Here is a 15,439-nt window from a genome sequence, read left to right as displayed (position 1 = left end):
ATGTCCAGCCAACCTCACCTATGTTCCCGAGACCCTCCGCAAACAACTCCTCACCCAGGTACACACAACACCCAGCTCAGGTCACCCCGGAATCACGGCCACAACACAACTCCTACGAAACCGCTTCTGGTGGCCCACCCAGTTAAAGGACACTGTCACATTCGTTCGCAACTGCACCACCTGCAACACATCCAAAACTCCCAGACAATTACCAGCCGGCCTTCTGACTCCATTACCCACACCACAACGACCTTGGTCACACATTGCTATCGACTTCATCACGGACCTGCTCAACTCACAAGGTAACACAACCATACTCACCATCATAGACCGTTTCTCCAAAGCCTGCCGCCTTATTGCCCTGCCCAAACTGCCCACATCCTTAGAGACCGCCGAACTTCTTTGCAATCAAGTATTCAGATTCTACGGCCTCCCTGAAGATATTGTGTCTGATCGAGGACCACAATTTACCTCCCGAGTCTGGACAGCCTTCTTCAAGCATCTCAACGTCAATGTCAGCCTCACATCCGGATATCACCCAGAATCCAACGGACAAACTGAACGACTTAATCAAGAAGTTATCCGATTTCTGAGATCATACTGTCAACGGAACCAAACTGATTGGAGCAGATATTTGTTCTGGGCGGAGTATGCCCAGAACTCCCTCACCAAACCTGCCACAGGAATGACTCCATTTAAATGCATCCTGGGTTACCAACCACCGCTATTCCCCTGGTCAGGGGAACCCACCGACCTGCCTTCAGTAACGGAGTGGCTACAGAATAGCGAGGCCGTCTGGGATCGGGCTCACACCCATCTGCTCCATGCAGTCAGACGTCAAGAACATCAAGCCAACCGCCATCGGCGCCCTGCTCCGGCATACACCCGTATTCCAATCTTTAGATTCAGGAAGGTGAAAATTCTAGCAATTATTCTAGTTAAAAATGCATGCAATATTTGTGTTTTGTGTTCTCATGCTTAGAGTATTGAGTCATTACTCAAGTCTCTTGTGCAGTTCTTTTTGTGTGGTGCATGAGCTACAGCGGTTATTATCGAGCTACAATCTTGACACAATGCATAATTGAAAGATTAATTACACATTTTGCAAAAATTGGGTAAATACAATTTCACGTTAAAAAAAGAAAAAAAAGATTGTTATAGTTTTGCTGTAATCAAACAGAAACTTTTAAAATGTAAAAATGTACTTTTAAACTAGTGTATTTTTTTAGAAAATACATTAGTGTATCTTTAGTATATTTTGTGCTATAAGATTTCAATTAAGACTTATTAATGCTTATTGGTAATTAAAACTTTTAATTAATCATACTTTATCATACCTTTAATAAGATAAATAATATACTTTAAATTAATATACTACAGTACATAAAAGAATATACATTCAGGAAACTGAATGTTTTTGAATAGTTAATTGCATATTAATTGCATGATTAAATGAACATGTATGATAGTTTAAATTTAAAAATAAATGCAATTAGTTAAACTTAAGAGTGCTTTTGAGACCCACTTAAGTGTGATCTATGTACGCATTTAATGGAATTTCAAAATTACTTCTGTTAAAATGTACTGCTGAATGCACTGACAAGCATTCATAAACTAAAATATACTATAATGCCATTTCCCTTTAAACTTGTATCCATCTGTCCCCCAATTTTGAAGCAGAGAACCTATATGCAGTTTTATTGATAACAAACAATGACCAAACAATACAGAATCCACAGGAACAAACAATGACTTAACTTGAATGTGAACATGAGCATGAGACTCGCCAGCAGCATTTTACAATAAGCTAGACATGAGGACTATATATCTACATGGACTAACTGAGAACCACCTGACAAGACAACAAACCAATGAAAACATAACACATGAAGCAAAGGAAGCACATGAGAAGACCACATGTGGAGCACAATCACATGACAAAACATGAGCTAGCGACAGGGACTGAGAGGCGGTTCAAACGGAGCACAGTTTGAAGTTTATATGAGCTCAGAGGAGTCCTGGAGAATGAATGATGTGTGGATAAGTGTGTTTAGAGCACACCTGTCTGAATGTGTGATGGATAGAGTGTGAGAAATGAATGAGAGCAGAGGGGAAGAGCACGCTTGATGAGGTTCTGATCGGAAACGTACGGCCCGACATCAGGTCAGAGGAAGAGCAAGAAAGAAGGAATTTGTCAAGTCGACAAATGATTGTTCTGGCATCTTATCAGCTCGCCATTCAATTTCAGGCATGGAAATAGCAGAGTGAAGGGCACCTTTCTTCCAACGATCACCATAAAATGAGCACATTTAACATTCAGAGCATTACAACAACCATTAAAGGCAAGAAACACTTTTTGCCGTTATTATTCATCATGCAGCGCATTAAACAACTCGTGGTTTATATCCATCTCAGATTATTTACTTCATAGTATTTCCATTTTTTTTGCATCTACAGCAAAAAAAATATTAATTGCTTTCCATATGACCCCAGCGATCTGACCCATTAGAACTTCAGTGCTTTCAGTGCCTTCCACTTTAGCTTTAATGTGATTGTGATGGTAATTGTGTCACCTCTTATCACCGATTAGTTATGCAAGCAAGATAAAAAAAGCCTTTGCGTACCATTCCCCTAATCCGCAATTAAAAGCGGTGATGGGGCTGTTTGCGTTCTTCTTACCGAGGGCTGTGTGCTGCATTCCAGACCTCTCAAAGAGCTTTTTGCTGATGTCCTTGCCAAAGTCATCGTCACATGTGGAAAACCAAAAATGAAAAGTTTTATCATTCCTTTTCAACTGTCAGCCCCCCGGTACAGCTCTCTAGTGTTGAGGGGCACATTCATGACTAGATTATTGACAGAGAGTGAGTGAGAGACGGTTACTGACTAATTTCTCCTCAACTAACTCTCATCCTCTGATCCTCTCTCTTTAGGTAATGAGCTCCTCTATCGTACCCGTGAAGGTGATGTGGTCCGCTTTAACATGGAGACCAACGAGAGTACAATCCTGGTCACAAACAGGAAGTTTGTAAGTGTTTTACTTCAGCTCTTTCTTCCACCTCAAACTGTGAAGCTCTTTAAAGGAAAAGTGAAAATTTGAAAGATTTGGAGGAATGTAGCATTACATCACTTGCTCACCAATGAATCTTCTGCAGTGAATGGGTGCCGTGAGTATGAGAGTTCAAACAGTTGATAAAATCCTTACGATAATCCACAAGTAATCCACACAACGCCAGTCCATCAATCAACATTGTGTGAAACAAAAAGATGCATGTTTGTATTAAAATCCATCAAGAAGTTTTCAATTTCAAACTGTCCAACTAAAATATAAGTCTTCTATCCATAATATTGCTTTCTCCAGTGAAAAAGTAGTCTGATCTGATCTGCTGTTTCCTAACACACTGAAGTACACTTTTAAAAAAGTGTTTTTTTGTAGTAATGTCAAATTATGGGTTCACTTTGAAGTACACCATTATGGTTTAATATGGGTTAAATCATATGCTTCATTTAAACATTCAATAAATTTGCCAATAGCACATCTACTGTACAATATACAATTGCATAGTGATCAAAAAGTGCATCAAAAAGCAAACAAACAAAATAGTCCAATCAAAGGTATTATTTCCTCAGGAATTTGTCACATTATGAAAGATAAATGTGTTGTGAATGTCTCATTGTGCCTTCAGCACATGCAAGCAGAGTCATGCATCAGCATGCGCTACAGTATTAATTACTCCACCATCATACAGCGCATCACAGGACGACAGTTCTATTGTTATTAATAGAGCTGAACGCGTCCATCATTAGAGCAATGTTCTGTGTAACTCGTTAACAGCCTCAGATCGTTAGTGGGATGTAAAACAGTGGAGGCAAGGACACAGAACATGATGCTTGTTGAGAATCAAAGAGTGGCAGCTCTCATTAATGCCACGCTCGCCCCACGATCTGTCACAGCCGTTTAAGAAATATGGTAATGAAACTATGCTTTCTATAAAGTCTAATTTACCTTTTCTATGTTTTTTTTTTTTTTTTTCCAGGAAATGTACAAAGCCAGCAAATATGAGGTTTCCCCAGATATGAAACTCGTTCTGCTGGCCTACAACGTGCGGCTGGTGAGGCCTGTGTTTATTTGGGTGTCGTATGTGTGTCTTGAGATGAAAGTAATCATGGCACGATGTGAAAGGCCTGTCACACTCCACCGCCTTACCAGAACAAAAATACACCCCACTGGAGTGACAGAAACCCAGCAATTGCACGTACATTCACACACACACACACACACACACCTGCCAGTCGAGAGAGAGGAGGACAGAGGCTGTTTTCACACTTGGTTTGATTGGTTGGTCTGAACTTGGCTTCTCTTCCACCCTCAACCCCATCTCTTTTCATATTCTGTTATACAGTGTATGGCTCCGAACCACAGGGTGTCTGCATGATTGTAAGAATTAGCCGCAGGTGTTGCTAGCTAGGTAACAATTCAATAGGAGATGGCACCAAAAACCAGAGTTTCCACTGTAATAGAAAGCCTGGAAATAACAGGGAATTTTAAAGTGTGATTTCCAGTCTTTGAAATTGAAATGTAACGTTAAAAATTCTTCAGTTCTGAAGTAGTATTTCATCAGTTGTATTTCAACTATTGCACTGTTGATTAACTAAATGATCCTTATCCAATTCAGATGGAAAATTCATAGTTGAAAGGAAATGTTGCACTTTCTAAGGAATGCATTTTACTATTACACACAGTTATGTTATCAATAGCCTTTCACTTTCATAAACTGGTCTTTTGTATTTTTTACCGTTTTTTTTTTTGGAAAACTGTACTTTTTTAATATTTTATTAATTTGACTGATAAGGTATTAATTCAATTATGAATTGTATTTATTAATTATTGTATTATCGATGTTTTCCCATTTCCAATTTTACTCTTTGTACTATTTATTTTAATATTACAATTAACATAACATTATTTTGAAAATATTTGGCAATTAATTGTATTAATGTTAATATTATTATGAATCGAATGATAATTCATAGTCTTTATTACATTTTATTTTCTAGTTTATTATTATTATTATTATTTTGTGTTATCAATGGCAGTTCTCTTTAATAAATTTGTTAAAACGGTCTTTAAAAGTGTACATTATATTTTAAAATATTAAATAAAATATAGTATTTAAATTACTTTAGTATTACATGTAATAGTATAATTAATATTAATATTAATTTATTATTAATATTATTCATTTTATTTTATTTTATTTCTTATTTTAATATATTAAATATTTTCCAATTTACAGTTGTAGTAGAACTTTCATTGATTTGTTTTGTTTTTAATATTTTAGTTTTACATTTTTGGTATTATTATAGTGATCATATGTACTTTAACATAAATACTGAACTGAATATGCACTTCATTTGAATTTTGATATGCTACGTGCTTCCATAAACTTTGTTGAATTTGTTTTGTTGTCGCTAATGCCCATCTGAATTTCTCACAAGAGTTTCATCACGCATCATTTTCCCATATAATGTACATATTGTACATTATCAGTCTCAAAGATGTTACTGAACATCTGAAGTACTTTTCTTTTCTTTTCTTTTCTTTTCTTTTCTTTTCTTTTCTTTTCTTTTCTTTTCTTTTCTTTTCTGTTGCACAGTAACCCTGGTCCAAACCACAATATCCAGTCTAACACAGAGTTGGTTCCTTGCTGCACACCTAATTTCAGGAAACATCTTCCACATGAACCAAACAAACCAGACTGTCTTCATACAGACTGCACTTAAAGCGTTAGTGTACAAACAAATGATGAAAGAACAAACTCTGAAGGACGCTAGAGTCGGACACCGCAGGTGACGAGTTAGTTTGATCAGGGCAGCTGTCGTAACAGAGCTGAAGAGACGGAGGAGGAGGTGTCTTGAGCGCTGGGACAGTGACACCAGAGCACTTCTCACACACATGACAAGAAAGAGCGAGTCAAAGAAAAGAGTGTGAGCGCTGCCTCTGGTTTGTTATTCAGTGCCCGTCCCAACATCACCTTGATGGATGACAACCTCGTCCCCCAGCTGTCATTGCCTATGCTTACACACACACACACACACACACACACACACACACACAGTTCATAACGCCCCTCACTCTCAAACTCTCATGGTGCTGCTTGCCCTTCACAAAGGAGCTCTCCATCTCTCTGAATCTGTAAGACAGAGGGAGGTGGTGAGTACAGGTGTTGAATGTTAATCTTTGACAGTATTAACAGCTCCGCTACAGCACACGTGTCAAGCTCATGTCAGCTGTGAGCATATGCTGCGGTCAGCCCTCTGGCTCATGGACAGCTGTTGACACTGTCCTCAGAGTGATACAGCAGCACTCCTGCCTTCTTCAGCAACGATGGATTAAGATTTTATGAAATGAGTCAGTTCTGCCTCTGAAATCTGATTATACATGTCATATTTGAAGCACACCTGTAAACACACATTAGTTGAATTCTATACCAAGATGCAGCTTACTGAGAGGCTAATGTACTATAGACTTATTTAATTAGTTAGTTGTTTGTTTTTTCATAATATTATTTAAAGCTTAAAAAGTAATTACAAAATCTAGCCCTTATATTTGTTGGTAAATAAATACATAAATCAAGTTTTATTTGATAAATAATTCAAATAAATAAAATTTAGCTAAATTAAATTATTGGTATGTCATGTGTAACCATTTTGTAAAAAGTAATATTCATTATTAATTAATTAATCCTTGTTTTCAAATAATGTATGTAAATAACCAGATGAATGCTGCAAATATTTAAATAAAATTAATATTTGGAAATAAAACATACATTTTTACTGTATTTTTGTTACTGTAAGTAACTTTTTTTTACTGTAATTATGCTAAATGTATTATTTATTAAACATTGGTGTCCTTTACATTTTGCTTTTGTTTTAAAAATCCAGAAAGCCATTTGAGGTGGTGTGTTACTGTGATTTTACCATGGCAAAAATCTGACCTCTTCACGTTGTGGCTAAAGCTCTGCTATGTCACTGTAATGCATAGCCTCTCAAACGTTATTGGTAATAGAGCTTTTTGGTGCTTGTAGTGGCAGTAACTGCACAATTTAATTTCTCTCTCTGTCTGTGTTTGTCTCTGTGTTGTTCAAACTCTCAGGTTTACGAGCGCTCCTTCACTGCGGACTACATCATTTGCAGTCTGGAAACTCCGTAAGTCGCTGAGCTCGTATAACAGTCGCATTAGTTTACAAAGTCCATTTGTCATTATAAACCAAGGAAACATCGATGCAGCATTTCACTGCTCACGTCACGTGTCAAAGCCATTCGGAGAACTGAATCTTTCCATCCTGCTAGCCTGTGGTCCTCCCAATGAATTCCCAGCCTGTCTGTCCCGTGATTAGCACAGAGATGTACAGCGCGTGTCACCTGTAATTTTTGGGCCTGCAGTGCACAGCGCTATTGTACATGGCAGCAGAATAAAGCATCTATATTTATGAGCTCTGTCAGACGGAACAGATGCTGACACAGCGCTGGGCCGCTGCCCCGGCCGGATTTAACAGCGCACTGGGATATACTATCACTGTTAGATTTCCTGCTGCAGGAATTCCCTCATGGTGCTTTATTCGCCGTGCTGTTGTGTTGGGCTGTGTAGTACACCGTGATGGAATCAATATCTGTTGGCACACGCTCCACTGCACCACATAGAGGAAGTGTGTGCTGTTAGCCCTCTGAAGACATGAATGTCTGTCTGTCTGGGTCTGGATGGTCAAGCAGTATCCAACTTTGATTAGTAATTTTCTTCTCTTCTACAGGGAAACTTGGATGCTGAACCCTCCAGAAGTGCGAAACGCTCATCTGCAGTATGCAGGATGGGGACCGCGAGGCCAGCAGCTGGTAAACACGACATTTCCCACACTGAAAACAAAAAATTAGCAGTAAAACAACTGGCAGCAGTGGAAAAAAATACAGTAGGAATATTTTAGGTTGTACAAATTGAACTATATTTACAGTATATTTTATTAATTTATACAGTGTAATGTTAATATACCAACATACCAAAGCACATAAATCTGTTTTGTACCATTACGATACACGGATAATCACCAAAATACATAAGAAAACCAGGTAACACTTTATTTTAAGGGCTATACTATAGGGCTGTCACTAACGATTATTTTGGTAATCGAGTAATGTCAAAAGCAAGTAATCATATGGGTTTTATTGAACAATAAAAACATATAATTTATGGGCATTATATATTATATCAAATGCCTGCAGAGGGCGCCAACAGCCTGACGATTGTGTTTACATTTTACAGTGTGATCTAATGCTTGTTTAATATCGACTAAATAACAATTAATTCAAATGCCTACTTAATCTATAATATTTGATAGAAATGCTATAGCCACTGTCATTTCTTGAACAAGAACATGTGGACATCAAAACATGCAAACTCAGAGCGAGGGTTGACATTTTTATTTTGAAGTCGCGATGAACACTTAGCCTATTTAGAAATTTAGATAGTGATGTATTTTCATTTGTTGGCGTAGGTTTATAAATGATTTACCTTATAAATTCCCAGATGAACATTATAAGCAGCTCAGACTCACAGCATATGTAAAGATGGAGTTTGAGAGGGTGCCGTGCATGTAAATGATAACTGCTTGTGCGGAGCAGCATTTACTGTGCTCGTAACCTACACGCATATTAAACCGGCAACGCATGTATTTATTTTATTGAATTGCAGCCTTTGTGAATTCACAATAGTGTTATGCTTTATTATGATTTTGAAATGGTTTTAATGTTTCATGCAGCCTTAGAAAATTGTGTGTAATTGTGCTTTACTAATGCACCACTTCCGGTATTTTTCTGGTATTTATGGCAAAATACATTCAAGGATTTTTTAATCATGGCAGCCCTACTATACTATCTGTAGGACTGTAGCCTACTTATTTTAAGTAGTCTACTGCACTGATAGAACTGCGCTCAGTACCGCTTAAAACACTGAACAGTGGCTCTGAGTGGAATTTATTCTCAGTACAGTTCAAACACACACTCAGTTGATGATTGGCAGGAAAAGGTAGAATGATAGACGTGGTAATGCACCAATTACAAGCCAGAATCACAGGACACAGTTAAAGGGGAAGCTAACATTACAGTAGATTATGGACTTGCCAAGCAACAAAACAAGTGGTACACCTAGCGTATATCCAAATATTGATCCTTAGAAGTAATACACAAACAGCCCTGAGCAAATATGGTGTATATATGTGTATGGCCCTGACAACACCACTGAGCAGTAGGGATGCCAAAAGTACTCATATTTTGGCACCAAATAAGTACAAAAAATAAAAATAAAATATCAGTAGTACAAGTGCCGATTCAATTTGACTGATAGGCAGATGCAGGTGAGCGCTCACGAAGAGCGGCTGCGCCCCACAGTAATGCACCTGCACTTGTAAACTGTCAAGATACATTCCTTATGTTAATTTCTCGTCTTGGCATGGTATTGGTGTAAACACACTCAGTTTGTCTTCAGTGAATGTTAACATGCGGTATGAAAACAAATCAGATTTGTGTCAAAATATCAGATTGGTGCTGTCTGTTATGGTGTGAATATAATAATCAACAATATTAACCAAAAAGAGAAAATCACTCACTGCTCAGCATGTATTTAATTTTCGACTGTTTATTTGAATAATTGTTTGTTTGATTGATCAATAAATACATGAAGGCCTCATGCCAGTATTTTAATTACTTTTTTTAAATGATTTGCTTTTTAAGACAGTGTGATTATAGCTACCAATATGCTTTTTTGAGTAATTAGAGAAACCACCATTTCAATCAAACAGTTACTGCCAAGTGGATTACAAATGTTTCATCTTTAAAGAACTAAAGCACTGTACAGCATCTAGTTAAAATGATCAGTGAATATTTTCTACAATGTTTTTCACAAAAATCAAGGAAAAACTATATCTAGTAATGTTCATTTGCGTGCATAATTAGAACAACACACAAAAATGCACAGCAATATTTGCCATCATATACACAAGCACTCAAAAATTTGGGACAGGTAATATTTTTTAAGGATTTTTTTCAAATAAATGTATTATGTTGACAAAGGTTGTGACAATAACACAGCAAAAACACCAACTGCGAAATATTATTACAATTTCACGTAACTGTTATCGATTTGAACACATTTTAAAATATAATTTATTCCTGTTATGGCAAAGCTTGATTTTTTGCATCGTTCATTTTAGAAATAATTCTAAAATGCTGATTGTCTTTACTGTCACTTACTCTCATCCTTGATGAACAGATTTTTTCATGAAACTCTTACTGACCCCAAACATTTGAACAGTAGTGTATTTGTAATAAAACATTTTAATTAAAAAAAAATAAAATAAAAAATCACACATTGAAAAATGAAACATTAAAACAATCAAAATTAATTCATGTAATTGGATCTACTAATTCTAAAATGTTCAAAGTAAGTAAAGATCATGAAAATAAAATTAATTGACCAAATGAAAGCAATCATCATAGTTTTCACAGTTTATGGCCCAACTTTAAGTGCTTATATAAGTGTATATACCGTATATTAAGTGCGATATTAAGTGAATATTGTTGTGGTATTGAATTTGATACTGAGTACTGTGGAATTGCTCTGATATTAGTATCAACTATTGAAATCTTGGTATTGTTACAACCCCAATCTGCAGCCACTTTAACCACTTTAGATCCCTGAAAAGATGCAACAATAAAAAATAAAAAATCCAATTACAGATGTGAATCATGCGACTCTTCCTCCTCCTCCTCTCTCCTTCTTTTCCTGGAAATAATCTCAGTGGTTTATGGCACAGGCACACAAAAGACTCTGACTGAATTTATGATTTCATATGTAGGAAAGCTCACCAGCGCGACTCATCTCAGACACCTAATGAGTGTGTGTGTGTGTGATATTAAATAATGAGGACATCCTGTCATGTGTCCTAGATGTGTCCAAGCCAAACATGGTATTACACATCTCGGTATTAGCAGCATAAAACTCTTCCCTCAGATATAAGAATCTTTTTTCAAGTACAGATGAGCTTTCAGTTCAGAACACCTTGAACTGAAATGAATTCAGAATAATTCAGCTCATCATATATTCATGGGCTTTACTACTTTATTGGCCTGGCAGAAGAATATTTCAGGATTTCTTCAGATGTTTGTTCTGGTTTTTATAGTCAATATCTGACAGCCATTTCTCTCCATTTGACAGAGAAACAATTCATGGAGGAAATACAGTAGAAATGTATTTGAATCACAGATATTTATGGAAATTGCTTGCTTTTATAATATTCACATAGCATCCCTGTTATTATTTTTAAAGTTACCTTGAGTCTTTTACACTCGCATATGCTCCACTTTAGGATTTTGAAAACAGCATTAAAACCCATTGTGCATTTCTAGCTGTCATTAAATTTGTACATGTTTCTGTCGTATGAATGAGCAGTGCTTGTGTAGCTTGACCTCCTGCGTATGCTGTAACTACATCATCTGGCCATGAAAAAGCATCTTTTTTTATTGACAGCCATTAAAGTTTAGCCATGTGTCTTGGTCCTGTGCCATCTGCAGAGGATAATAAGCTGTTCCCCAAAAGTACACATTAGCATGATTTTAAAGAGTGCTTGTTACAGAAATAGAATACTTTAAAAGAATATACTTAAGTGCAAACTGAATGTAATGTTTTTGAACACTTAACTGCATTTAGATGAAAATGTATATTAATTGCAATTAGGCTTATATGACCTTTAGGGTTTTTGGGATTTAAATAAATTGAATCTGATTAGACCGTTAGCATCTCGTTCAAAAATGATGCAGCGGGCACAATGATATGACGCAGCGCTTGAAAGTAGTTCCCAGCTAGGTAACAAGTTATGATATAGATGGGGACTACTTTCAGGCGCTGCGTCATATCATTGCGCCTGCTGCACCCATGCTACGGCAGCAAAGTTCCTTGATTATTACGCAGGAATGAGAGTATAGTTCCTAGCCATATCGGCCTAGAAAATCACAACTTTTCATTTTCCGTCAGTCTTAGTACATAATGTAACTATAGATGAGTGTGTATGAAAGTCAATAATCAGTTGTTGGTTTGTTTGGTTTTAAAGTATGTTTAAAAAGTATGTAATAAAATGCCTTAAATTTAGTTCCCTTATGCAGATACTCTGAATCTGCTCTATTTACTGTTCCTCAGCTATGGCTGAATAAATCAGTGTGTGTCATCCAGTGCGCTGTGAAGTGGCTGTGGTGTGTTTAAGAGAGATTACAAATCAATGCTTCTCCTGAGCCAGTCCACTGTCAATAGTCTTTCTGATATGTTATCGACACACCTCGCATTCAGTGCAGAGCATGAGCTCCAAGAAAAACATTGCATAACAACAGCATCAAGATGTTCATGATGAACTTGGACCATAAGGACTGTGAATGGGTGCCGTCAGAATGAGAATCCAAACAGCTGATAAAAACAATTCACAAGTAATCTACACGACTCCAGTTCATCAGTGAATGTCTTCAAAAACTACATGTTCGTAATAAACAAAGGTGTTTTTAAACTTCAGACAAACCCTATATCCATGCTCTCTCAGGTAAAAAGTTGTCTCGTCTGAATCAGGAGAGAGATATGCACAGATCAAATACTGTTTATGAGCGAAAACAGTCCAAATCATCTAAACCGATATATGAGTGGATTTTGATGTGAGAGGACAACTGGGGGATTGACTTTTTCACTATAAGCGTTATTATGGACTTGTATTTTGTCCAGAAGCATCAATTTAAAGTTAATGATGGATTTGTTTCTGACAAACATGCTGCTTTTCGCTTCACGAGACTGGAGCTGTTTGGATTGATTGTTGTGATGTTTTGTGAACAGCTGTTTGGACTCTCATTCTGACGGCACCCATTCACTTTATTCACCCATTCACATTAACTATTGCTTTAACATCTATATTTGACACAATAGAATCCATGGACCAAAGAACTGTGATACCTGCAAAGGGGCATTTTTTAAACCCACAGCAGCAAAAACCCTGAATGTTTCTAAGGGTTGGAGAGAGGGTGAAAACAAAAACAACTTACTAATATTATAAATGGACCTCAGAGTGAAAAATGTGATAATAAAAACTGTATGATATGACTCCTTTAAAGTTCTCCATGCACACTGTAAATGTCATCCTCAGTAAACCCCTCCTGGCCTATCCGTCAAATTTTGATTGCAGCATGCTTGTGTTTCTATCCATTTCTCTAGATTTTTATATTTGAGAATAACATCTACTATCGGGCCACTGTGGAGAACAGATCCATCCGTCTTGTTTCCACTGGGAAGGAGGGTGTGATATTCAACGGCCTGAGTGACTGGCTCTATGAAGGTATGAATGGTTTGTATAAAAAACATGGACTTTTGTTTTAATGCCTTGCGAAGTTAAATGAGGTTTTGTCAGGACAAGGATTGGCCAGAAAAATCTTTGTCTTTATCGAGACCTGAGAGCTAAGGTGAACATTCAACAAATCAAAAGCAAATATGTATCTTTAAAGAGTACAATGTACTATAATGTTCATGAAACAAGTTGTGTCTGATGTAGAAGAGGCATATTTTGATGGTGATAGATATTGTTAAAGAGGCAGATATGATGGTGATAGATTCTGTGCATTGTGTGCAAGTATCAAAGCAATAAAAATCAATATCCCTGCATCTCCCAGAATGCACCGCTGCCTTTGACAAGACTCAGTGGTTGTGGATTTTATCTTAGTGTGCTGCAAGTCTCCCATTTAAACTTTAATCTGGGCTCATATTGAGGAGACTGACTCTTGCCATGAGTTTGAGGCACCGAAGGTCTCAAAATTGGCACTTATTATTTATTGAAGGGGATGAATGTATTAAAGAGAGCAGAGACTCATCCTGACCTATATCTGATGCTCCGGATCTCAGTCTCTTTGCTTCGGTTTTCAGTGTGTATGATTTATCTTTCTATTAGTCATCCACCATATTTGCATTCTTTTTTTTTCACATATTGATTGGGGTAGTTTCGTCTCAGCGAGTCTGATTGGACGACCCACATTGAAAGCCATTGTAAAACAGCTATTAATCACAAACCTGTGATGTCATTTGAATTCTATATTAATGAATTGAATTCATTAATATCAGACTACAGGGTTAACGCCATCATGCTGAAATCATTCTTTGACATTTTGAATATACAGCACATCTAGGTGCACTGGATATGTGCAAATGCATTATACTGTAGTTTATATGAGTTAAATATATTAAATGCAATTAGCTGAACTTATAGTGCCTTTTTGAGTTATTTAAGTAGGACTTCAGTACATCTTTGTATGTCATTTCATAATTACTTTTTGTCTTTGAAATTTGGTTAAAGTGTACTGCTGAATGTAGTGATATGCATTTATGGTAAACTGAAATATACTTTAATGTATTTTCTTTTGAAACCTGCATGTGATAGATTTTAATACATTTGAAATTGTAAAGATGAAGTTGCAATTTTGTACATTTGAAGTATTTTAATGCATATTAACTTTAACGTAATTACACATGCTTTAGTAGGTTAGTCAACAATATTGTGTTTATATATATATATATTATTGTTATTATTTTTGTTACTTTTGTTAAAACGTAATGCCTTGGAAAAAAGAAAATCTAAAAGTTGCTCAATATATTCAAGTATTCAGGTTTAAGAATTGTATGCCTCAGCCAATTAATGAAAACTTGAATATACTAAGTAGCCTTGACTAGATTTTTCTGAGGCAATAAGTTTGCAAGACTTTTTTCAAGTAAAGTTAACAAATCATCCACAGGGGATGAGCATTATATACATTATTTTGGATTAAAAAAACAAAACAAATCTACCTTTATTGTGGCTGCTACTAATCTGACACTTCTTAATGCATAGCCAGTCCCTGCTGACATGTTTTGGTCATGGGCAAGTGCTTAATTCTAATAATAGAGCAGAATCACAGTAAGCTTGGAGTGAGACGAATCTGGTCTGTGGACTTCTGTTTACTCACCACCAGAGGTCACTCCTCCATCACATTGACTCTTGCACCACACCACTGTTGCACTTCACCCACGAACTACAATTCCCATCATCCATTGCACTGACGACACATATACATCTGATTGCACACCTTAGAACTATCACACAATCACACACCCTACTTAAACCATGGACTTTCTCTTCCTCTCTGTCGAGTATTGTATTGCGTTTATCACTCCCCTAGTGTTAGCTGCCTTAAGGCTAGTTCACACTACAGGATTTTAAGCCCGATTTAAGCCCGATTTGCAAGTTAACGAGCTCGTTCTCACGCACTACACTCATGTTCTCACGCAGATCTCACTACACTACACTCATGTTCTCACGCAGATCTCAGAGCAGAGAGG

The 15,439-nt window shown here is 36.8% G+C and overlaps 1 protein-coding gene across 1 annotated transcript in view; it reads left to right on the top strand.

Moving 5' to 3' along the window:
• LOC306865072 (A-type potassium channel modulatory protein DPP6-like) overlaps window positions 1–15,439 on the top strand; it is a 195,680-nt gene that overhangs the window by 130,092 nt on the left and 50,149 nt on the right. The window contains exons 4-8 of the mRNA XM_079409437.1: window positions 2,931–3,025; window positions 4,035–4,109; window positions 7,154–7,206; window positions 7,809–7,890; window positions 13,292–13,412. Of these exons, the coding sequence (XP_079265563.1) occupies window positions 2,931–3,025; window positions 4,035–4,109; window positions 7,154–7,206; window positions 7,809–7,890; window positions 13,292–13,412 (426 nt within the window). The remainder of the gene's footprint in view (window positions 1–2,930; window positions 3,026–4,034; window positions 4,110–7,153; window positions 7,207–7,808; window positions 7,891–13,291; window positions 13,413–15,439) is intronic.

This window comes from Barbus barbus (assembly GCF_936440315.1).
Source record: "Barbus barbus genome assembly, chromosome: 46".
NCBI lineage: Eukaryota > Metazoa > Chordata > Actinopteri > Cypriniformes > Cyprinidae > Barbus > Barbus barbus.
The sequence above is the reverse complement of the archived record's forward strand: the minus strand, read 5'-3'. Positions and strand labels throughout refer to the sequence as shown.